This window comes from Camponotus floridanus, unplaced genomic scaffold (genome assembly GCF_003227725.1).
Source record: "Camponotus floridanus strain SB8 unplaced genomic scaffold, Cflo_v7.5 scaffold4, whole genome shotgun sequence".
Lineage (NCBI taxonomy): Eukaryota > Metazoa > Arthropoda > Insecta > Hymenoptera > Formicidae > Camponotus > Camponotus floridanus.
In genome coordinates, this window is record NW_020229547.1 from 420903 (window position 1) to 445197 (window position 24295).

A 24295-nucleotide genomic window follows, 5' to 3' on the forward strand; every position below is an offset into this window, starting at 1 on the left:
TAGAATAAAGGAAATATTCGCGATCCAGATGATTTTAGAATAGAGAGAACTGTCCGTAAATTGTTTTACAATAATATTCACATTTCTTCGAACAATCATGATGCATGGAATATCTAGATGCACATACGCCAAAATATGTATGTACCACATACATACCAACAATTGATACAATTTGCAGGAAAGAAGACTTACCTGGCTGGCGTATATTTATAATCTGTGGTCACGTTGTGCATTCGAAGTGGTGTAGTGTCATCGTGTATGCTAGCAGTAGTGATGTGGAACTTTGCAATAGTGAAAATATGACGGAAATCAGATCATTTATGAATCTTTTATTTTCTCTGGTGCTGATAATCCTCTGTATCATATCGCAATGCTTAGCCGCTCTATCTGACAAGCAATTATGTTACAATCCAGATTGTTCGGGTAATTGAAGCCATACATTAGCCTTAAAATCCACAACACATTTTTTTTATATTCCTTCTCCGTTGTTAATCGTACATATACTATACTGTTGTATTTTTTATGTAGAACCCATCTCATTAGCCAAGACAGCAATTGTTTATATATCAAACGATCGTGAAGTAATGTCATTTAATGCTGGTACAGAAGTCAAGGTTTTCAGTAAAGGTGCTGGAAAGAGAACAGATTTATGGGGTGTTGAGGTATATATCTTTTTATGTTTAATATCATTGAGTTAATTGAAAACGTTATTGAAAAGTAATATTTTCATATTTCAAAATTTTTTTTGTTAACAATATGTTTTTATCAGTCATATTTTTATTAATAACAATAACTTTTATTAATAATATACTTTATTAAAATATACTTTATATTAACAAAATTTACCATTGCTGTTGATTAGAGAGAGAGAGAGAGAGAGAGAGAGAGAGAAGGAGAAGGAGGGAAAAAAGGAAAGGAGAAAGAGATATTTAGTTTATTTCTTATAAGAATATGTAAAAATATTTTCTCATAAGAATAATATAAAAATATTTTTTTATATACCATATATATGTATATATTTTTTTCTTTTATATATTAATCTTTATTCCAGATAAATGGCAAACGTGGATTTGCACCCAGGTCATTACTAGTTGAATATAAAGTCTTGCAACGTAAATTGCAGTATGAAGTGCCTGTTTATAAGTTTACTGGTGAAGTTAATGAAGTTCAGCCCACGGAACTTGAGTCAAGAACAGAAGAAAAACATAAGACACATCCTCTATTGAAAAATAAGTTGCTCCACGATATTGAGGCAACATCAAAATCAGTAAAATCCATAGATGAAAGTATTGTGCAGGAATCTCAAGTGATCAATGTAGATAACATAATATCTTATGAAGTGATAGATGGTACTACACTTTATTCTGACAATGAACCATCTATACAGCCGAACTTTGTATCTAAAGTTGTGCAAGCCACTGCTTTGCCAAATGAACAAGCCTCAATTGATTTTATTGATTCTAAAATAAATCCTGATCATAAAGAACCATTATCTGACAAAAGTACATTTATTAAAAAAGAATTACAAACAGATGCAAATGATGCAAATGGTAAACTTGACAAAACTAAATTATCTCTAGATGTTCATAAAGAAACAAGCACTGAGATATTGTTAGAAAATTCAGCGGGATTGATCAGTTTAACTTTAGATACAGTCAGCAAAGATGACACTCTAATATATGATGAAGGCAATAAATCTGAAGATGAGTTATCTACAAATTTGGAACACAAAGAAAAATCAGATAATAAAATTAAGACAGATAATAATGCTGAAGAAAGCATAGAAGATAATAAGAAAGAAGAAATAATGGAAAGCGTTGAAAGCAAAGATATATTTGCCTCTTTTACAGAAACATTCAAAATGTTTTCTAGTTCACAAGACACTACAGAAAGCACCACTATTCAAAATGATGATATACCTGTTTCCAAAGCTGAGAATAATTTTCAATTAAAACAGGTTTCAGAAGATATTGAAGCTAAAGATATTGCATCTGAGAAACATATTCCAACTATTCAGACAGAATTGGACTCAAGTATAGATTCAAGTCTTATAAGTAAAGAAAAGATAGAAATACAGCAAGAAATTATACATGAGAATATTGAGAGTGCAAACGTTTTGGATGAAAAGACAAAGATAGAAAAAGAAGCATCCATTATTCTTTTGGAAAATGCTACATCTTCTAGTGACGTGCCTTTATCCAATAATTTTGTACATAAAGATACTGCTAAACCTGCCAAAAAGTTGCCAACAACATCTTCAATTGAAGTGGATGATAGTACTACTTCCTCAAAAACTGACATTAATAACATTAAAAATATTCAAATAGGGGAAACAAGTAAAGAAGAAAAAATTATAGAAAATATTGAAGACATAGATGGTTCTTTTGTAAAAGATTCAATAATCTCTGGTTTGAAAGAAACTACAGTCATAAAAAGCGCTTCTACTCAAAGTAACAGTGAGGTTGAACAGAAATTGTCAGAAAATGATAAAACACATCCAGAAGAAGATGTTAGTCACACGAAAACATTTGACCAAGTTACAATTAATAATAAAATTTCAGAAACTACTAACTTATCACCTGAAACAGCTATTAAAGAAAATACAAAAGAATTATTCTCTGAAAGTCACACTGTTGAAAAAAATGTAATGATAGACGAGTCATTAAATCATAGTGCTACAGATATTTCATTTATTGAGAAATTTGTATATAGCAATGTAAATAAAAATGATAACTCAGTTGATAGTTTGGATAATGTTCCTATAGAACCTAACCAATTTTCTAATGATGTAACACCTGGAATTCTTGATTCAGATCAATCCCTGGATTCTAGTCAAAAAGAAATCTCAAATCAAATAACAAATTTCAATGAAATTCTGCAGAACCAAAATTTATCAGATGTTGAGGAAGATTTGGAACATGAAAAAGATCAGTTTGTCAGTCCTGTAAAAGAAAAAGAAACCTTGCTTGAATATGATGATTACATAAACAGTGAAGACAAGGTTTTGTACAAAGATGAATATACTAAAGAGGATAATAACTTGAAAAAACCAGAATCAAAATCAATATCAGATGAAATAGAAGGTATAAATTTTATTTTATTAATATTTAATAACATTTAATGCTTTCAAAGTATAATCATATAATTTTTGCTCAGATAAAGTTCCCTCATTTGATGAATACACAAACGAGGTAACAACTGAATTTCTGGAGCAAGTAAGTGATAGAGAAAATATTTTATTATAATAATTTATATATATTTTATCACATAACATGATTTTTTTGCAATAGAAAGAAGAATCAGAAAATGAAGAAGATAATTTAATTGATTTAATGAAATTGGATAATAATTATTGGAAAACACTGATGTTTCTATGTGTAACATCTGTTACAGTACTTGTATTTACTCTTGGATATTATTATATTGAGGTAATAATATATACTACTCTCTTGCTCAAAAACAATAGTAATACAAATTTATAATTCAAAAAATTTATTTCAAGAGAAAATGTATCTGAAATTTTAGTAATTATAAATCACACTTATTTCTTTGAATCAATATTTGCTTTTGCATATTAAATCGTGCAAAGCATTTAACATTGTTAAAATTATTAAATAACTTAATTGTATTACATTTCTCTTTAGAATATAAGAAGAGATAAACAACTTATAGCAAGAATTAATACACTGGAGAAAGAGCAATTGGACTTAACTTTGTACATAGAATCTATTCAAGAGGTAAGTAATATACATGTACAAGTTGATTTTTGTATATTTACTCTTTGTCATATTTTCTTTTTCCACTATTCAAATGTATGTGTTACATTGAATGTTGAGTGTTTTGATGTTTCACATGTTTTAAGTTTATATGTTACATTCCTAAAATATAAATATTCTAGGCACTTTCCACGCAGAATGAATCAACAGAACATAACTCCAACAGATTTTACGAAGCCAAGCATAGAGCTGATAAAGCAGAGGTATATTCATCACTAGTGTTCATTTACAAGTATCAGAAATATATTCATAAACTTTTTGTTTTTAATATATGTCTGTATGAATTGATTATATCTATATATCTATATAATAAAATGTTCTATTGTTCTATACGTTACAGGAAGAAAAGACAAAATTGGAAGAACAGGTAACTGTATTGGAAAAGGATTTAGAAAATGCAACAGAGGCTGGATTAGAACTTGAACGTATGTTAAGAGAAGTTCTATCATCAAATAATGAAATTAATCCACTAGCTCAATCAGTGGAAGATCTAAAAGCAAGATTAGATGCTCAACAAACCGCAAACGAATCTTTAACGAATGCATTAAATCTTAAAGCTCAAGAGGTGAGAGTAAACATTTGCTTTATGTTATTGTTTGATGTTAGATTAATTTTGACTTCTCATGACTTTGATTTTTGAAGTACAACGGTGTTGATTTTTTTATTTTATTGTTTTCTCTGTAGCATGAGTTTAATAAGATTGAGGTTTGTTAATATATGTGTTTTAATGTGTGTGTGTGTGTGTGTGTGCGCGCGCGCGATGTGAATATACATTTTAAAGATGATATTTATATTAAGTATATCACATTTGCCTCTTATTTTATTTTATATTTATCTTATACATTTTATATATTTATTTATTATTAATTTTTTTATAAATAATTTTTACATATTAAGAATATAATACTTAACTAAGATTTATATTTTATTACAGATTGAGACTTTATCAGCAGATCTTGTTACTACTAAGAAGAAATATGAGGAACTTGAAATAGAATTTTCACGAGTTCAAGACGAACTGGCGATTCTAAGAAATCTTAAGAATAATATAGAAGAAACACTAACAGATAAAGTACATAATCTAGAAGAACAATTAGATGAAGTAAGTTTGTAATTGCATATCTCAATAAATTAATATTATAACAAATATTAATATTATTACATATTAATATTATTACATATTACAGTTAATATTATTACATAGAAGATATAAAAATATGATTATATATATATATATATATATATATATATATATATATATATATATGATTAATGATTAGATTCTTAATGTATATATTCTAATTTAGTTACACAATTTGTTATTTCTTTTTAGCTGGTTATGGAAAAATCATTATTATATAAAGAATTGAAAGGCAAAGAAATAGAAATTAAAGAACTGATGGAAATTGTCAATCAAGTTAAATCAAATAATTTGGACTTGGAAAAATTGTACGATGTATCTCACATTAAAGTTGATGCACAGCAACTACGTGAAGAAAGAGATGAATTAAAAATGCGATTAAGTGATGTTGAAGGCGCTCATCAATTATTAGAAGGTATTTTTCCAACTATAAAAAATCTTGCTGAATAAATGTATCATTATATTTCTCTAATTTTATTAATAAAACTAAATTTAATTAATAACAATATTTTTATGTTACAGAACATATGAAACTTGTTAAGGAAGAGATAACTGCATTAAGTGATCAGTGTAAAATAGCTGAAAAAGAGAAGAAAGATGCAGAAACGCGACTTGAAGTATTGTCAAAGTTTTTCAAAGAAAAAGAAGCTGAACGCCAAAAGTAAGCAATAATTAGTCTTAATAAAAATATGTGTGGTCTTACACTTAGGTAAATTATTAATTTATTAATATTAACTGTAATTATTTTAGGGAAGAAACTATGTGGCTACAGAAACAAGGAGAGGTTGTATCGACAGTCGAAAGGATACATACAATGCAAAGTGAAATACAAAATTATAAGTAAGAATACGATTTGTTTGAAATTTAATAATTTATTTAATAATATGAAGAGAAAATCTAATTTGTGGAAATTTATATTATTTACTATTACTTATTTAGAACAAGTTAAGATATCCTTAAATGCTTATGATTATAAAAATTCTCTTAGGCCCGGTTCCACAACTCGAATTAATTCGAGTTTAATACGTTAAACTGGGTCCTGATTGGTCCATTCACTACTTAAACTCGGATTAACTGGATTGTGGAACTGGGCCTTAGTAAATTTTCAAGTTACAATTACTTCATCATAAAAAAATTTTATTTACAGGCAACAAATAGAGATCTTAAAACGAGAGATCATGGATCAGGAAAGAGAATATAAAAATCAAATATCTGCTCTGGAAACGAAAGCACATGAACAATGGGTAATATATTTAATATTATATATATATATATATATATATATATATATGTGTGTGTGTGTGTGTGTGTGTGTATGTGTACACACACGCACACACACACACTCACACTATGTCGCTATGTTTTTCATAAGGTTGCTGCCCGTCAAAATGAGCGTCGTTTGGAAGAATCGAAAGCCGCGGCTGGTCAATTACGTAATCGTCTTACTCTTGTAGAGAAAAATCTAAACCTAAACGATACTGATTCCGAAATAAAGCTACATCGTAAGTATTTTTGTAAAATATTTATTTTATATATATATATATATATATATATATATATATATTTATTTATTTATTTATTTATTTAGTAAAGAGTTTAACAATTAATAATTTTTAGCATAATTATTTATATTTATATAAAATTTATCTCTCATCATTATTATAGTAATAATTTTTTTCATTCTTTTTATACACATATTACATACACGTTAGATTTCGTAAACAAATAATAATTTATTATAAAGGTAGAAATTAAAATTGTAGAATAATGTTGTAATCTGTAGCATAAGATTATCTTTCTTAGCAAGTAGTAATTCAAATCAATATAATAATGCCATAGATGTATAATTAGTGTGTCAGAAATATGTTCAGGTTCATCTACAGACGATGGATCGCGCAAGATATTATCCGTCGGAATTGCAAGTTCGTATATTTGTACTCAGATATTTTATTTGCGTAAAATGATTTTCAAACAGGCTTGGAAGCAAATGGAGAAACAGTGACTTCGCCGCCATTGTTCATGGGAGCAGAGTCATCCAGTTCTCCAGTAATGTTTAGTGGTTCCTCAGGTGTTCCTCCGCCTCCACCGCCATCCTATCTACATTGTTTCCCGCCGTATTTGCCACCCTTACCGCCCACTACTTCTGGTCTACCTCCATATGATATCAGCCAGCGTCCTCCACCTCTCGGCGGCAGATTATCGTCACCTCCGCCGATGCCACCGCCGTTACATCCTCAACTCACTTCCGGTGGCAGGTATGAGAACACTAGTTCTCCACCGCCACCGATGACTCCACCGCATTTACTTCCATCGTTTAATCATCATAGATCGCCACTATCTCTTCCATTCGGTGATGATCGCATCCCACCTCTCCCTCCACCTGGCTTTCCTCCACCTCTCGGAACGACGCATCCTTGGGGGGAAGAATCACTGCCGGTTCCACGCAATTCTGGTTTCCATCCTCATCAACGAGAGCAACGTGCGCGCAATCATAAAGGTTTGTGAAAACAGTATGCGACACACAGAGCGACGACACATTCATTGGGATATAGTATTAGCTAGATTCATCTCCTCCTTTCTGTCCTTTCGAAAAGTATTTTGGTTGTTACTATCATCTATTCCTTTTTTGTATTTTTATGCATGCAAGGACGCAAACGTTTCTCTAAAGTGAGACAGTTTTGGAGTACTATGGAAGGAAATAATCTCAAATAAAGATGCCCTGTCAGGTTAAAGAACTTAATTTTAATTTATGCTAAATACATGCAATGTGTGTAAATCTTAATAATAATCTTCAATTTTCCAATATATTTTGTGACCTCCTTCATTGCATTACTAGTTTGAAATTTTTAAAGATTTTTTTTATTTGTAACGAAATTTATTTTCATCTCCTTGCATTTTTTAATTGTAGCACAGATATTTTTTTTATTTGTATACCTATACATTAGCTTCAAAATATGAATGAAGTTGTAATTGAAAAAAAAATTTTATATTAAAACATTTTTTTAAAATTCCAGGTTCCTTACATTCGTCAGGAGAATCATTAGATCAGAAAGCACATCATGGAAAAATCTAAGTTTTGTATCTTGTTATTCTCAATACACTTGTACAAAGGCCAAATCACTGTATCAGTGACAGTCTTATTGTGTAACAATTTCAAATAAATATGTAACAATAATATAATTTTCCGTAACATTAACAAGACAAACATGTCAATATCATAAAGTTATTCATTAAATAATATTATCTATCAATGGTATTGTTATGTTTGCGATTATTATATGATAAATTGTTCTATAATGTTTTGCTAAACATATAACTTTTTTATCATCAATTATTTGGAAATTAATATTATGACTTTTGTTATGTTTTATAATTCTGAAAGCACATATATATACAGTGAATTATTTGTAAAAATTGTTAAAAATATTTCTACAGTTTGGTTACATTATAAAAGCGGAAAAACTGGAAATATTGAAAAGTATCTATAATTAAATTGTATTTATATTTCTAATAATGACATGCATATTTTAGATGTTCGATTTAGATAAATAAAATATTGTAATATGAAGTTCTTATATAATCCATATAGAATAAAGGGTACGATTGTTATATATAATTTTAAAGATTGAAATAAATTGTAATTTATTATGGCTGTGTGTTATCAGAATTATTGTAGATTTAATATTTAAAAAAAAAAAAATTATATATATATATATATATATATATATATATATACATATATAAAATAAACAAATTTTTTGTTTTGAATGTATATATTTTTTGTAAAACTTACTCGTCTAATTTATTTAAAAATTGTTCTTTTTATATATATATAAGAGAGATGAAAATTATATATTTATTATCTATAGAAATATTCTTTTTTCACATTTTATGTTCGATAAGATGCATTGTACAAGTAATGTAATATTTAAATATTTACTAAAAGTAAATGTTTAAATGTACAATATTCACAATTTAGGGAAAAGGTGGAGGAATGCACAGAATATTTTTTTCATTTAGCCTATGTTATATAGATCCTAGCTTTGTAAAAATTATTTTGCAACTGTTTTTTTTATATCACAAATAGTAGATATGGATGATATAAATGATATAAATATATATAGTAAACTGATAGTGCCGAATGTTATGCCAAAAACACTACAAAAAATATAAAGAAAAATATCAGGACCGCAAATATCTTTATCATTAACCATCTATTGCTTGTTACAGACTGAAAGTATTTTAATATTTCAGTATGTGCGGCTTCCACGTTTAACTCAGTATCCTCTATATTGCTATCTATCCTGTAAATAAATTATTTCTTTTTGCAATTAAGAGAATTTATATTTATAAAATTTTAATATAATGGTAAATTGTTTTCAGATAACTTTTTCATTTGTAGTAAAACATAGAATTATAATTTTTCCCTTACCTTTCAACCATTTCCTCTTGTTCCTTAACCATATGTGCCAATTGCTGAAAAATACCACCTAATTCAACTATAGTAGATTCTATATTTTGCATAGTCTCAGCTCTTGATTGGACATACGCATCCTACAAAAAGCAAATATATGTAATTGTGTTATTTTGTTTCGCATTAAATTTCTTTACATATATGTTAGATTATTTACGGTATCATCTTGCATAGCTTGTTGCATCAACTGATGATTCATCACTGGTTCTAGGTCTATCGCAACTGAATTACTAGAAACCTCTTCCTGTAGTAATAAAGAACCTTGTTTTCCTGAAACAACACTTGGGGGGAGCATAGTAGATACAGATCCTTGACTAAATTGTTGCCTTCTGTGTTGTTCCTCTCTCATATTCTGTACGTTTCCATATAGTTTATAAATTATCATTTAAATATATCCACTTTTCTAATTTTTCACAATACTTGTAATTTCATATTCTTTCTTTCTCTTAAAATATTCAATTGTTGAAATATTCAATTGTTTGTACAACAATATTAATATATACATTCAAAAAATCTAAACCAAATAATTATCTAGTTGTATAATATTTACATCATGTGTATATTTTATATATTTTTAAAAAAGTACAAATATTCTATAGCATAAAATACTTTTGACCTTTTAATACATACATGTTAAGAAATTATTAAATCTAGAATATATACTTATATACTTTATATTTTATAAATTTTTGTACCAATTAAATTTTTAAAGAGAAAGAATATGAAAATGTAAATAATGTGAAAATATTCTTACACATATATAAGAATATATTTTAACCTACTTCAGACCGAACTTCCAAAACATTTTTAAAGTTATTTGACATGTCTGCCAATTTAGATTGCAGTGCCATCACAATTGAGGAAGAATGCGAAGCAATGTGATGACTCTGAGAAGAACCAAAACTTTCTCTTTGAGATTTTCCAAGCTCTTGCAATTTTCCAATTTGAAGATTTAGGCTTTTTAGGTCTGTTTTAATAATATTTGTAAGCTCTTCAATTTCCATCTGTCTGTCATTAAATATGGATTTCTTTTTGGCCACTGTAATCATATAAAATCATTTATTACAAAATAGTTTTAGTATTTTTGCTTAATTTAAATATTTGCTTTCCTAAAATAGTTATATATTTGCTTTCAAAATTTGTACTTAATTTGTATATATTAATTCAGATTTTAAATGACAAAATTTAACAATTATTAATGATATTCATCAATCATATTCATTATAATTAATATTTCTGTACAAAATTTTTTTGTAAAGTTTGCCGAAACAGTTCAGCGTGACTTATAGTGAAATTTTATTAATTTCTATATAAATTTGTATATAAGAAAAGAATTCCAGAACAAATAAGAATAAACAAAATTTGTTGGAAAAAAACAAAGATACAATTCTTCCGCTTATAGTATCTTCCCTGCGATACAACATATTGGGACTGACTAAAGGTCGCAGACGGTGTACTAAATTCTTGTACATTAGATTCTTACATAGGGCAAGCTTCTCCAGCTTGGTGTATGTGCTAGCAATATTCTTGCCAATGTTCTTCGCTATCATCATAAAGTTCGAGTAGCTCTGTATTTGGCGTGCGCGACGCGGATTCTGCAGATTCGCGACGGTCCGCGCGACAGTTCTGCTCTGCATGGAGCGGATCGCGTTAGCGAACTCGTTGGTCCTGTCACGAGACGTCATCGTCGTCGTCGTCGTCGAAGATTGTTCCGTTGAATCGACAGCCTCGTTCAACAACTCGTCGTTTGCCTCATCTCCATTGTAATGATATCGCGAGTTGCTCGAGCTCGCAGTTGCGAGGTCGCGATCTACCACATTCCCTGCGACGTGACGTCTACGTGCTAACATCGCAGCATCCTCTCAGCTTGCTCCACGTGCGCGCGTGTCGCGAGAATCTTTATCACCAGGTCCAGTTATGTGTCAACAGATTGCGAGCGACGACGGCGGCGACGGACACGTCTGCATGACAACACATGACAGCGGCGCGATCATGTATTACACATGTATGTGATGCGTACGTGATATACGCACGAGGCGTCAATAACTCCACCGTGAAGTTGGCTACAATCGGGGAACCAATAATAACTAGGCAGTCTAGTTGTAAGAATATGCCTAGTCTAGACGAATCACATCAGATACATCTATTGCTTATAGACAACGCTCTATGTATTTTATGTCTAATGCTAAAATTGAGATTTTTCGAGTTTCTGTAGTTTTGAAAAAGCGAAAGAGGCGTACACGTATAAAAATTACTTCCATTTCCTTCAAGTTCTTTTATTAATTACGATACTTACCAACAAGAATAAAGCCGGAATTTCGGTGAGTCTAGATTTATATCTTTATTGAAACGTTTATCTTTATTGAAAGGTTTAATGTTCATTGCAAATCGTATCTATTTACAAGATATGAATTTATAAAATGCATACAAGTTTGTGACAAGTTATTGTATGATGTTAAAAATAATTTTAACAAATTTTGTGATTAACTTTATTGATTGTTAAATATTAGTAATATAAAATAATATTATATATAGTAATTAATTAACCTACTTTATTAATAATTTGTAGTTGTGAGTAGCTACACTTTTTTTTCTACACGACCGGAAATTCGCAAAGCGCGCGACTTTTGAATACGATGAAATCGAACATTTTCGATAGAATTAGAAGTTGCGTCATATATTATGGAAATATATAAATAGAAAAATACATATATAGATGGAACATTGCTGAAGTTCTGTACCATTGATAATATCTTATGTAAATCGATATAAAAAGGAGTTAAAACTTATTGTTAGTATCACCATAGGAATGGATATAAAAAAAAAGATATATATGCAGTATAATATATTAGTATTTTATAGAGGCTATAATAATAATAATAATAATAATAATAATAATCGATACTTGCACTGTCTTTATCTTTATATAATTTCAGAAATTGTATTTATCGCGCATCTATAGATGTTTAATATTTTTTTTCTTGGAAAATTTTAAGTTATTTAAAAAATGTAATATTCTGTTCATATATTAGCTTTTTTTTACTGTTTAATATATTAAGATATATTCATATGCTTTTAACTTTAATTTATATTATTACATAATTTTATATTAGAATTCGGAAAACAGATACACAGATCGTTTCTAAAAAAATATGATTATGAAATTATTGAATCAAATATCAACAGCTGATACTTGTTGCTATCAAGTATTTTTAGTTTTATAATTTTTTCAATAATTTTATAATTTACTGAACATGATATGTTATACAGATACACATTATAAAAAATATTTGCGGGACTTATCTATATGCAACGGATAGCGGACGGATAATTAAATTTCGAACTCTACTTTATATATTAAAATCTTTAAATTGCACATAGTGCAAGACACTTAAGTTGTATAAACTTATATAAATATATAAAGTGTATCTTATTTGTATGTATATATATATATATATATATATATATATATATATATTGTCGGGATTTAATTTATATATATTCATATATTTTATTCTTTATTAGCATCAACATTTTTCTCTTTCTAATCAGCTTACAATATAAGAAATGTATCTGTAAGTTTAGTAAAAACTGTAAATATAGAGCTACAGGAACGTATGTTTTTTTGTTACAATCGAGACACTAATCTAAACGACTAATCAGACATTGATCACGACGTTAGATCTTTCTATGGAAATTTCCCCTGTTTTTGTAAATTATTTACGAACGTTTACTTCTGCGTATAAAAATGCTTGTTATATAATTATATATTATTAGACATTACTTTTTTATGCATTAAAGGCACTATCAAAGGCATTACCAAAGAAACTAAAAGAGGATAAAATTACCTGAATATATGCACAGAAAGTACACTTTTGTGCAATAATTTTACTTTCTTATAGAATAAAAATCTCTGCACAGTTGCATGAATATTGAAATGCCATACAACTAGCAATTAGAATATCTATTTCGTATTTTATCGCGCAGTATATAATAAACTGAACCAGTATAAATCTCTCTCTCTTTCTCTCTGCTGGACGAACGATGTAAATAAGTTATATAATTAATATAAGTTATATAATCAATCAGAGGAGTGCCAATATTATATATTACAAAATAGTTTCTCTGTGAATAAATACGGTCGTCAACCAATAAATTAGCATACATGACTAGTTTTGTGTATTGGCATTTTACCTTTTCTGTGCAGCATTTAAGTAGAAAAAAACGAATTTTAATTATATATGCATTAAAGTAATTTAAAAAATATCAATTTTTAATCTTCTTTATTAGTTTATAAAAAAAAGTTTTTTAAATTCCATATTATTTTTTAAAGTCCTATTTCTGGAATGTAGAGGTGTATTAAGCTTTGAAGCCCATTAAAGTTAACTCAATTTAATTAAAAATTTTAATTCAATTTAATGTTAATTCGAAGCTTTTAATCTTTTAATTAATATTACATGAATTAATTGTTTTATTTAATTAAAATCAATTAACTCTTTTTTAATTCATATTATTCACATATTTCTCTTTGTAAATATTCCGGCTCCCTTTTTTACAACAGTAACAATCTTTTATTTAAAAAAAGACGCAGGTAAACGTCGTAAACAATCAATCGTATTGAAGAGCTATAGAAAACAACGGAAATACAACTATATATATTATACAATAATGTTATTTTAACGCGATGCACTTGGTGCGATATCGAAAAGTTACTCTACTACAGCCACGTAATAAGGGATCGTTTTTTTCTTCGTCCCCAAAATCCACCTCCATACTGCCGCTATCGACGTATCGACCACAAATGAGCGACCACTTTTTAAGCGGTCAGATCCGTGTTCTTCGATATCTCGTTGTTCATATCCTCCACCGTCTCGCGGCTCCCTTCCGCTTCTGCCTTCACCGTTGTCGGTTCTGCATTGCCATTGCTGATCAGTAGAGTGTTATTATCCGGTTTCACATCGATTATGCGAATTCGGATTGCGGCGCCGCCGTTTTCGTCGCCCTGTGTGTAAGTCGTCTCGTTGATCGTTACCACATGACCATCAATAATCTGCAATCAAACAAATTACAGTACGCGTATTAGATTAGTATAATATATCTCGAGGAGGAACACTGGCATACACTGATTTTATGATTACAAGAAAGCTATTCTATCTTTTATTAAAATACATATATGTACATTATATATATATATATAGTATGTAATAAATTAATTAATTAATCATAATCTCTAAAATTAATAATCGATTTAAAATTTGCCTCTGCAACAATTTTTAAATATAATTTATACTTGGCTATCTAATTAATTTATTATATAATATCATTGAATATCCAAATAGTATAATGATAGTATGATGTATATATGTGTAACGAAGAGCCCTAGAGAATAAGAGCTGGTTTAAACAGGGTACAAATCGATTATTCGAACAATTTGCGATTATACAAGTGACAAACGCATCATTAAAATTAATTAAGCTTCATTATTAAAGAATTTGCAACCGCCACGTTTAGAATATGACAGTGAATAAGATGCAATACGGTACTTTATTCTATCAATAAAGAAATGTTGCTTCGAGTTGAATTATTAAAACTGCTCTATGTATTTAGTTAAACTTTCTATATCTCTCCACACGTATGTATGAGTGTGAAAGCGCAATGAAAAAAATATCCAATTCAATATATTTCCATATTTTCCTGACAAAATGCTAAATCACGTTTCACATGTCATACTTTTAATCTACATATTATTGTATCATTCCTTCTTTATTTTATATCCATATTTATCCATGTTTAAATGCCAATGAAAGTTTCCTTTTTATGAAAGAGACATTTTTTATGAAAATATTTTACGGTTTTAAGTATATTTCGAATATTACAAATAAATATAAATTTATGCTGCCTTTCCCTCCCTCCCTTTCTCTCTCTTTCAATTGTGGTACCTTAGAAAAGAATAATCAGTTTTATTTTTTTTTCTATTTTATAAGGATATATAACGTGCAAATGACAGGCTTTACACGCGAATAACGCTGTATCCGAGAAAGAAAATCGCCGACACTCGGCGAACTTTTCGGCGGCCGATTATCCATTTCTATTATTTCTATTTCGTCGAGCTTTGTACGGCAAGTCGCATTAAGCATTAAGCGATTTACATATTAAGGGGACAGTGCTGCGCAGATTTCACGCGTGTAACAATACGCGACGAGAAATGCAGTAATCCGATCACTATTATCACCGCACACTTACCGCTACTATACCATTGTTAACTTGGTATTCTTTCTCATACCCTCTCTCTTTACTACAGTGTACACGTATGTAAATTGCTGGCATTGCATCATCTTCGGGACGTGTCCGGCGCGGCGCGAAACTTCCTCGTATATCGACAAATTATTTTACTTCCTCGTGGACGGTATTATCAACTAACTCAAAATATGTTTTCACTTTCAGTCACAAACAAAAAACGTTCAACGTAAAAAATATAATATTTCATTTCACAACGAATAATGATCGGCAATTATAGAAAATATAATAATAAAGATAATTTTATTGATTGATAAGTTTATGAATGATTTATTGATTGATAAGTTTATGAATGATTTTTCTGGACGAGTTTATTTTAAAGAATGTAGCGAAATCATTAATTTATATAAATTAACTTAAATCTATTGAGTGAGTATATATTTACCTTAACGGTGGAAGTTGTATTCGCTCCTTCAGGAATCTTAATGTTCGTAACATCAGGAATATTCCAAAAATAGTTCAGCATATATTGTCTCATTGCATTGAAGTACTCTGAAAGAAAAAAAACAAAAGAATTTAAAAAACGAGTATTTTTCTATATATTATTCTATACATTTATACAAATGTACGTGATAATTTGTATGAATAATATTTTTATATAATTTTTAAATTGGCTGCTTGATTTTATATTTGTAAATGTCAATAACAACGATTTAGTAAAGTGCGCTTGATAATGCAGAACTGAATTTAAACCGTTGGCAACTGTTTAAAAAATATTTGTCAAGCATTTGGAGATGACGTGTTTATTAAGACCATGTGTGGTCGTTGGATTACAAAATTACGTTTCCATCATTTTGATTTAGGAAATGAAGCAAGCCATGATGAATCCATCGGTCTGAATAATAATTTATTTTGAAAAAATAAAAATTCGAGAAAATTTATAATCTCGATAATTTATTAGAAATAATTCGACAAAACTTGTAATCCTGATCATTTATTAAAAATAATTCGGCCAAATCCGTAATCTCGATAATTTATTACAGATTAATTGAAAGATCTATATACGCTGTATAACTTTACTACCAATTAATACATATAATTTTATCTATTCATTATTTGATAATCTATAATTTTTATAAGTTCCCTCTCTCTCTCTCTCTTTCTCTATCTTCTTATTAAGATAGTATTAAGATTGTAGATTTAAGATTGTATTAAATATAGTTATGCCCGAAGATCGGCCTAATGACTATTATATTTAAAATTTTTGCATTTCGAGTCGTACATTTAACGATTGTTCCATCGTTGTTTCCGCGTAGTTACCGTTTCATTTCATTTTAACGACCCAATAGCGCTTTATTGCGATTTGGCGCGAATCAGGTCGGGTGCACACTAGTATAGATGAATCAAGAGTCAAACCCTGGATTCAAACAATACAAATGAGGGTACTAATACGTCTATGTCTCTTTCCACACAATTCCGGAGAAAAGAACCGTGTACACATTGAAGAATCGAGAGAGCGAACGTAATAAACGACACTATTTAACGGCGCGTTTGCGCTATGCGACGTCTATAATATGAATTTGTTTCTCTAAGCACGATCGGAAGGATAATTAATATTAATTTTAATTTTGCTATAATCAAATAAAATTTTTCTTCGTCATATTTATTAAATTAAAAACAAAAATGCTTCATTTAATTCTCTTCATTTGAGCGTATTGCTTTCCTAATCCGGTATCCGTAATCGTTTTTTTTATTTTGTAGTTATATCTCAGACTTTGTGTATAATTTAAATGTTCTTGATATAATATATAAATATTTAGATCCGAGGGTATTTATATCTCTTACATGTCTGCGAACTCGCATGTCGTTATGCAATTCCCGCGGTTCCGCGATAAGACGTCGTTTGGTGCGCGTTATAAATAAAATGGTAGTTGATGCCGCGACCCAGTATTTCGTAAAATGTAATAATAATTTATGCCGTGATCGGATATACGCGGAGAGAAAACGGGGAGTACGTCAACCGTGCCGATAAATTTTGCATACTTTATTGCGCTTACAATGCGGTTGCTGGAGTAAAATAGTCGACTGTATCGGCCGATTATTGCTATGTGGAATCTCAATGAGGACACGTCGGGTCGGCATATTATTCGACAGTGGCTTCGTTTGCATATAGAAAAATTTGCAATAGATGGGAAGAGGAAAACGGGAAAGGGGAAGGATATGGTAGCATTGGATATATTGCCGAAATCGTCGCGTTACCGGCTTTTTGCACGCGATAATTTTAATTAGCTGGCAAAATGGTTATTGTTAAAAACGGTCGTCCATAAACGCTTATTTCGAATTTCGACGTGCATCGAATACGAAGCGGAATTTAACAAATACGCTAAATCAGCGAAAGAAAATTACGATATCGATTTCGCAAATTTAGCGAGCAACAAGTAAACAATTTTATTATATTGTACGAATCGCGGGGAATGTTAAAAGTAATTTGGAATAAAAATATTTAAAAATACAAATTTCAAGATTATATATACTTTTGTTGTAGCACGAGATTTACAGAATAGCCTAACCTTACGTTCATTTAATAATGATGCATTAATAACATAATAAAGAGTGTTGAATTTAAATTTGCACTATCAATTTTGCAAAATGAAATTGTCGCTATTAATAACTTTCATAATATTGATTTATATATTGATTTATATATCGGTAGTAATTATATATATATATATATATATATATATGTATATATATATATAATATATATATATATATATAACATAATATATATACATATATATTTATTTATTATTATTATTATTTATATCGCTATTATATGTGCTACGAAGCTTTAATTCTTTGCTAATTTTTATATATTTTCTGTGAAATTTTTTATATCTATCTAATGTAACATGAAAGTGCATATAAAACTAATAATTATCAATTTTCAACATAATGATAGCAATGCAATAATTATATACTTACCGACGAATCATTTTGAATTACGAAAATGAAAATCAATAACGAAAACCACTAAACCGATATCGTTCCACTGGCCAACTGGTCCCAAAAATTAGGTGGGGCACATGACGTACACATATTTAGCATATAAATATTATTCATTTCACAAATTATATTTGTGCTAAATATATGCACGTTTATATCCTACCTAATTCTTGAGACCAGTTGACCTTCTGTCAAACTCGATATCGATTTGGCGACAAGTTTTTGCTTTCGTGATTCAGAACTTGATCACTGATAAAATATAATTATTACATTCTTATCATTATATCTGAAACTGATAATTATTAGTTATTAATTTTAAAAAACAATGTAAACAAATTATATTTTTCTGTAAACAATTATTATAAAAACTTTGATAATTAATTAATTGGCATATTTCATACATTCATTATTTTTATCTTTGAATTAATTCCGACTAATTAATAGTCGATAATTCAGAGATATTCTACGTATATAGAACATCTCCGAATTATCGGCTATTAATTAGTCGGGATTAATTCAAAGATAAAAATAATGAATAATAAAGTACAGCTATAAGAAATAAGTTCCAATTAACTAATTATCAAAAAAATTTTTATAATTAGAAGAACAAAATACATATACATTACCTTTTAAAATTATGTATATTGTGCACAGAGAAGGAAACAAACAGGAAAAGAGCAGAGAAAGAGAGAGAGAGAGAGAGAGAAAAAGAGAGATTCTACATTTACAGCCATTCCGAGACACGTCTGAAATGCAAATCAGTCGGCCATTGCGACCGTATTAAATTTCAGACTGTTCGACAGCGCTAAAATAATAAATAGCTCGTGAAATCATCGGGAAATTGGCATCCGTAGGCTCTCATGCTCGCGGAGTAACTCCCGGTCCCCGGGGTCCATTTCCAGGCCGCTCTCCCACGGCGCTGCGTCACACGGATTTGAATAACGATTCATCGAGTCGCGCAATCAACGATTACTGTAAATTGCTCATTCGATGTCCGCGGTTGCTTTTGGTCCTCGGATTACGTATTATATACCGTTAGAGCGGCGGATCGATTGAACCGATCATCTTCTCTTTCTCGTGCTTCTGGCAGTGCGCTCCGATCTCTCTGTCGCACCGTTAAAATCCTCTTAATAGTGAAAGTGATCAGATAAATTTTGTGCTCTCGTGTATCGACCTTGAAGCCACGCACGATCTCGCAGCGACCTTTGAAAGCCATACATTTCGTTACTTTGCAATCATGAGAGAGTGCTTTTGTTACAACGCAAATCTTTTTATTCATCGACGAATTCATTTCAATTTGTAATAATCATGCAGAGGAAAACCAAATGCACGAGTTTCTAATTCAATACATTTGTAATTCTATGGACGAATGGTCTCCGCACAGTCGCTTCATCCACTCTCGCTTTGCTCGATCGAGCAAAGCAATAGTAATCAAAGCTTCTGATGTCGCGGTGACTTGTGCGTGTCGCGACTTGCAAATAGGCATACTACTGAAACTATCCGTCGTGCATTGCATTCTGCACGAGCAGAATTTGATACACGAGATACACGTAAGGGATATCATATGCAGTTATGTATACGGCTCACAAATTTATCTCTTTTCTCAAGTCCGCAAGTCTTTGTGAAATGTACACAAGACGTTTATTTGGACGCAAAAACTTACACTCCTTGAAAAAAATTTAATGAAACTCTGAAGATGCATTTTATTAAATATATATGTACATATATTTTTACTATATATGTCGTTTCTATATCTTTCTTTATTACATAAATGTATATAATTTAATAACTTCAAAATTCAATATTTCGATATTTAGAAAATTATTCGATGCTAACGATTATAAAATATTAAAAACTGAAAAATTTATTAGATTTTTTTTTAAATAAATTTTTTAATCAATTATACCGCGCAAGATTATCGCCAAATTTATCTATTAGTTTATTAATTGATGAATTTATTAATTTGCATATACACGCGCAGTTACGGCATCCATTTCGCTATCTCGCAAAATGTGCCGAACGAGAGAATGGCTCTTTGAAAATAGCAGAGGTCGCGCCAATTAATTCTCTTGCGCGACCTGTTAATTTTCTCTGAAAAATTTAATTTTCGGCTACGCTTTAATCACGCCGCGCGCAATATTGAGCGAAATTTCAGAAGAGGAAAAAGCTTTCTTTCCTGAAAGGGTAGGTGGTTGTAAAAGGGATCATCACTTAAAAAAATTTACAATGACATTAAACTATAAAACTATCAATACTCTGATATAGTTCCACATATACTCTGATATAGTTCCACATATTTATACTGCAATATCTGTTAAAAATACATCTAGTAATCTCTCTATCTAACAATTTATTTTATTTTTCTCGTATATTAATATTTGAATACAAATAAATATAATTATTTGAATACAAATAAATTGTATTTGAGAGAGAGAGAGAGAGAGAGAGAGAGAGAGAGAGAGAGAATTTCCCAAAATTATTCTTCCACTCTTTTTTTATTTAGCATTAGCAATGAATATTTTTGATTTAATGCAGTCGTATAATTATATCAGATACACATATTCATATTTAATTTATTACACATTTACATATATCCATATTTAATTTAATTTTACAGTACATTTTCCCTTTAAAAGAACTCTATCTTATTATAGTGATGCGCAGTTGACGCAAGTTACAGATTATATATAGCATACAGTTAATCTCACGTCTGCATTATTTCATCTTGTTACGAGCGTTAACATTAATATCGCGACCTTTACCTGGCTGTGCTACTTCGAAAGGCCATGAAACATGACGTTTACCACCATGGATTTTATTCTGTCGAGCGTGCGACGCACGTGCCATCTACCTGTACTTGTCCGTTAGGGATCTCGGAATCACCTTGTTAGAAATTCCACGCGATAACACCGTTAATCATGTCGATCGATCGATCGACTACCTTTCTATGTCGCATATTTTTGCGCCCATGTAAATGTACGCATGCACAGAGATATGTCACTAACGCCAAATTTTATGACTTGATTCCATCGTGACAAGGATAACAATCGCAGGATGATAGTTAATAATGTGAATCTATGATCCCGAATCTTGTATGTTTCTTCTTCAGATAAAGCTCAAGGTACTGTCAAAGTACTGTCTCGATACAATACTATCTCAAATCAGATTTAGCGCTATATGTGATGTACGAGTACAGAATATTTTTTTAAATGGATGAATATAGAAAACAATTTCGGTACATGTATTCTTAACATATATTCCTAAACGTACTTAATTTTTTATAATTATATTCAAAGGAATTATCTTAATTTTCATAAATATTTTTGATATATCTTTTTAAATTGATTAATATTGACACCGAATTGTTAATCACTAACATTTTCAAAGTTCTGAAAATATTACTTTTCTTTTTATTAATATTAAATTTTTTTTAACTAAAGCTAATTTTTTAAAAAAACTTTTAAAAATATTATATTTTTTAAAACGGAAAAATGTATAGTTGTCTCTTAAACCTATTTGCTTCGAGCAATTTGTAATTTTTTACAATCCGATAATAATCGGAGGTGCCTAATTAGAATAATATTTTTTAGTAATCCCGGTCTCTCATTAAAATACTGCTGCTACCTGTTATTATTCCTTCTCGTCCCAATGTAATGTTATAATTATGTCGATTAGTAGTGCGACATAATCTTACAGTTTAAGTTTTTATGTTCTACGATAAGAACATAATACACGTATATACATTAAAGCAGAAATTGTCGCAATCGCTAAAATTATCACATTTCGAAGAACTACGCAAATTTTTTTAAGCAGCCATATTATTCAGTTGTTATCTATGTAAAATTTTTACTTATTCAGATGCATATTTGACGTTTGATGCATATTGTTTAAGCTTTATAAATATTTATAAAATGCGCGTCGCGCGCGAAACGCATGAAAATATTTAACAAGAATTTTGTTACATATTAGTTAGTAAAAAAGTAGGAAAATATACATCCAACACGAACGGTTCTTTCACTGTTTTGTTTATTCACTGGCACACTGTATAGTTTGAGTTCGATAGGGAAAAAAAATGAAGATAAACAAGTTTCTCAAATACATTCGGTTGCGATTGTGCGACTGTAACGTATATTTATATCTTTTGCAAATTTCTTCAATGTACAGGGTAGAAATACAGAGATGTTACATATCAACATACATTTGTATTTGTCTATTCTTCTATTTACTTTTTCAGAAACCGAAATAAGAAGAAACATGATAAAATTTTAATATCGACTTTTCTTCAAGATTTATTTCAAAAATATTTTAATTTTTTTATTTGATTTTATAAATCACATACATACACTTATATAAGAATATTTAGATATCGAGTTTTATGAAAAGATTTGAGATAATAAAATTCACAAAAATATATTTTAAATTTAATAAAATTATTATAGAAAACTTTATTAATCTATTTTTTTCTGAAAATGAAATCTGAAATTTTTTCTCATCATATTTCATATAACAAAATAAACGAAAAATAAATATAATACCACAAATAATAAAAAATCAAAATTAATAATTACAAAAAATTTATTTAAATAAATTATTTCTATGAAATCTTTCAAATATAACTTCAAGATAAAAATGTGTGTAAATCCACACACAAATCAGGATAATCCTTGAATAATTAAATATACACTTACATAACATATTTTAAAATTAAAAAATTATTATTATTTATAAGCTTTCTAATAAAATATTTTTTTCTTTATAATTATTATTTCGTCTTCAAATGTCTGTTTGAGTTTAATATATTTTATCTAAAATATAAGATTTCTATTTTAGTTTCAATATAGCTGTTTATATGCTCGGCGATATTATTTTTCGATGAAAATCTTGTTCAAATTATGTTAAATGCAAGTGTCTAGTTTCATATGAATAATTCTCTTAAATGCGATTATCGATAATAGTTAAATGGCGATACATTGTTAGAGTGAAGGCACAGTGGTCTACAGGTGCGGTATCGTTTCGCGATATATGCGGGGCTCGAATTGTTGCGTAACGAGAGTGACGGGTGGCACGCATGCACCCACACACGAATAAGCAAGTCATTACCCGCGAGACATTATTACTGCAGTTGTATACATATACACATATACACAAGTGGTATATATGGCGCATATCGCAGTCGAGCTGGTTTATGGGAAATTGTTGATCATCCTAGAGCGCAGAAGAGCGGAAGTTGCCTTCCGTAAAGCAGTGCGATAATCTGTAGAATACGCGTGTGGTGCCTACAATGCTGATTCTACGCATCGCTAAAGCGAATATTTGAAATACCAATTATTCTTATCTACTTGGAGGAAAGAAAGAGGCATATTTACATTTAATGTTGATTTACGCTAAAGCAGATGTTCGAACCTCGATTATCATTATCTGTTTAAAAGAAAAAAGGAGCTCATATCTACGTCTTATGTTGAGACTTAATAATATATCTCGTAAATATGTCTTATATCTCTTGTAAACAAATTTTTTATCTCTTTTCTAATTTTTATTTAGGCAATTATTTCTTAAACCTTCAAAACTATTTTGTAAAAATGCTTTGCATTTGTATATTATACGTAAAAATCATATTTTTATGCAATAACATACATAAAATTTTACAACAAAAAACTTTAA

General features: G+C 29.5%; 3 protein-coding genes across 3 annotated transcripts in view; 1 reads left to right on the top strand and 2 right to left on the bottom strand.

The window, feature by feature from the left end:
• The first annotated feature begins 213 nt into the window (after positions 1 to 213).
• Positions 214 to 8257, top strand: LOC105257209 (transport and Golgi organization protein 1). Its single transcript, XM_025411448.1, has 16 exons — positions 214 to 423; positions 529 to 662; positions 1052 to 3083; positions 3157 to 3215; positions 3291 to 3428; positions 3645 to 3737; positions 3899 to 3979; positions 4117 to 4341; positions 4711 to 4878; positions 5110 to 5332; positions 5440 to 5578; positions 5668 to 5757; positions 6065 to 6161; positions 6290 to 6419; positions 6893 to 7414; positions 7932 to 8257. Exons 1-16 carry the CDS (start codon positions 300 to 302, stop codon positions 7988 to 7990), a joined length of 4314 nt encoding a protein of 1437 aa, XP_025267233.1. The 5' UTR covers positions 214 to 299; the 3' UTR covers positions 7991 to 8257.
• A 527-nt stretch (positions 8258 to 8784) lies between these two features.
• Positions 8785 to 11398, bottom strand: LOC105257197 (syntaxin-5). Its single transcript, XM_011267660.3, has 5 exons — positions 10875 to 11398; positions 10174 to 10430; positions 9549 to 9743; positions 9350 to 9471; positions 8785 to 9221 (listed from the first exon to the last, which is right to left on the bottom strand). Exons 1-5 carry the CDS (start codon positions 11239 to 11241, stop codon positions 9062 to 9064), a joined length of 1101 nt encoding a protein of 366 aa, XP_011265962.2. The 5' UTR covers positions 11242 to 11398; the 3' UTR covers positions 8785 to 9061.
• Positions 11399 to 13885: 2487 nt separating this feature from the next.
• The window catches only part of LOC105257200 (icarapin-like), a 28092-nt gene continuing 17682 nt past the window's right edge, over positions 13886 to 24295 (bottom strand). Inside the window, exons 3-4 of the mRNA XM_011267665.3 lie at positions 16074 to 16180; positions 13886 to 14441 (exon numbers count right to left, since the gene is read on the bottom strand). Of these exons, the coding sequence (XP_011265967.1) occupies positions 14208 to 14441; positions 16074 to 16180 (341 nt within the window). The 3' untranslated portion in view covers positions 13886 to 14207. The remainder of the gene's footprint in view (positions 14442 to 16073; positions 16181 to 24295) is intronic.

Coding starts and splice junctions, on each gene's coding strand:
- LOC105257197 (XM_011267660.3), bottom strand. CDS start 11,241: ATGTTAGCACGTAGACGTCACGTCGCAGGGAATGTGGTAGATCGCGAC. Junction 10,431..10,874: donor GCTGGAGAAGCTTGCCCTAT/GTAAGAATCTAA, acceptor ATATGATTACAG/TGGCCAAAAAGAAATCCATA. Junction 9,472..9,548: donor AAGCTATGCAAGATGATACC/GTAAATAATCTA, acceptor TGCTTTTTGTAG/GATGCGTATGTCCAATCAAG.
- LOC105257209 (XM_025411448.1), top strand. CDS start 300: ATGACGGAAATCAGATCATTTATGAATCTTTTATTTTCTCTGGTGCTG. Junction 3,084..3,156: donor AATATCAGATGAAATAGAAG/GTATAAATTTTA, acceptor ATTTTTGCTCAG/ATAAAGTTCCCTCATTTGAT. Junction 5,333..5,439: donor CGCTCATCAATTATTAGAAG/GTATTTTTCCAA, acceptor TTTATGTTACAG/AACATATGAAACTTGTTAAG.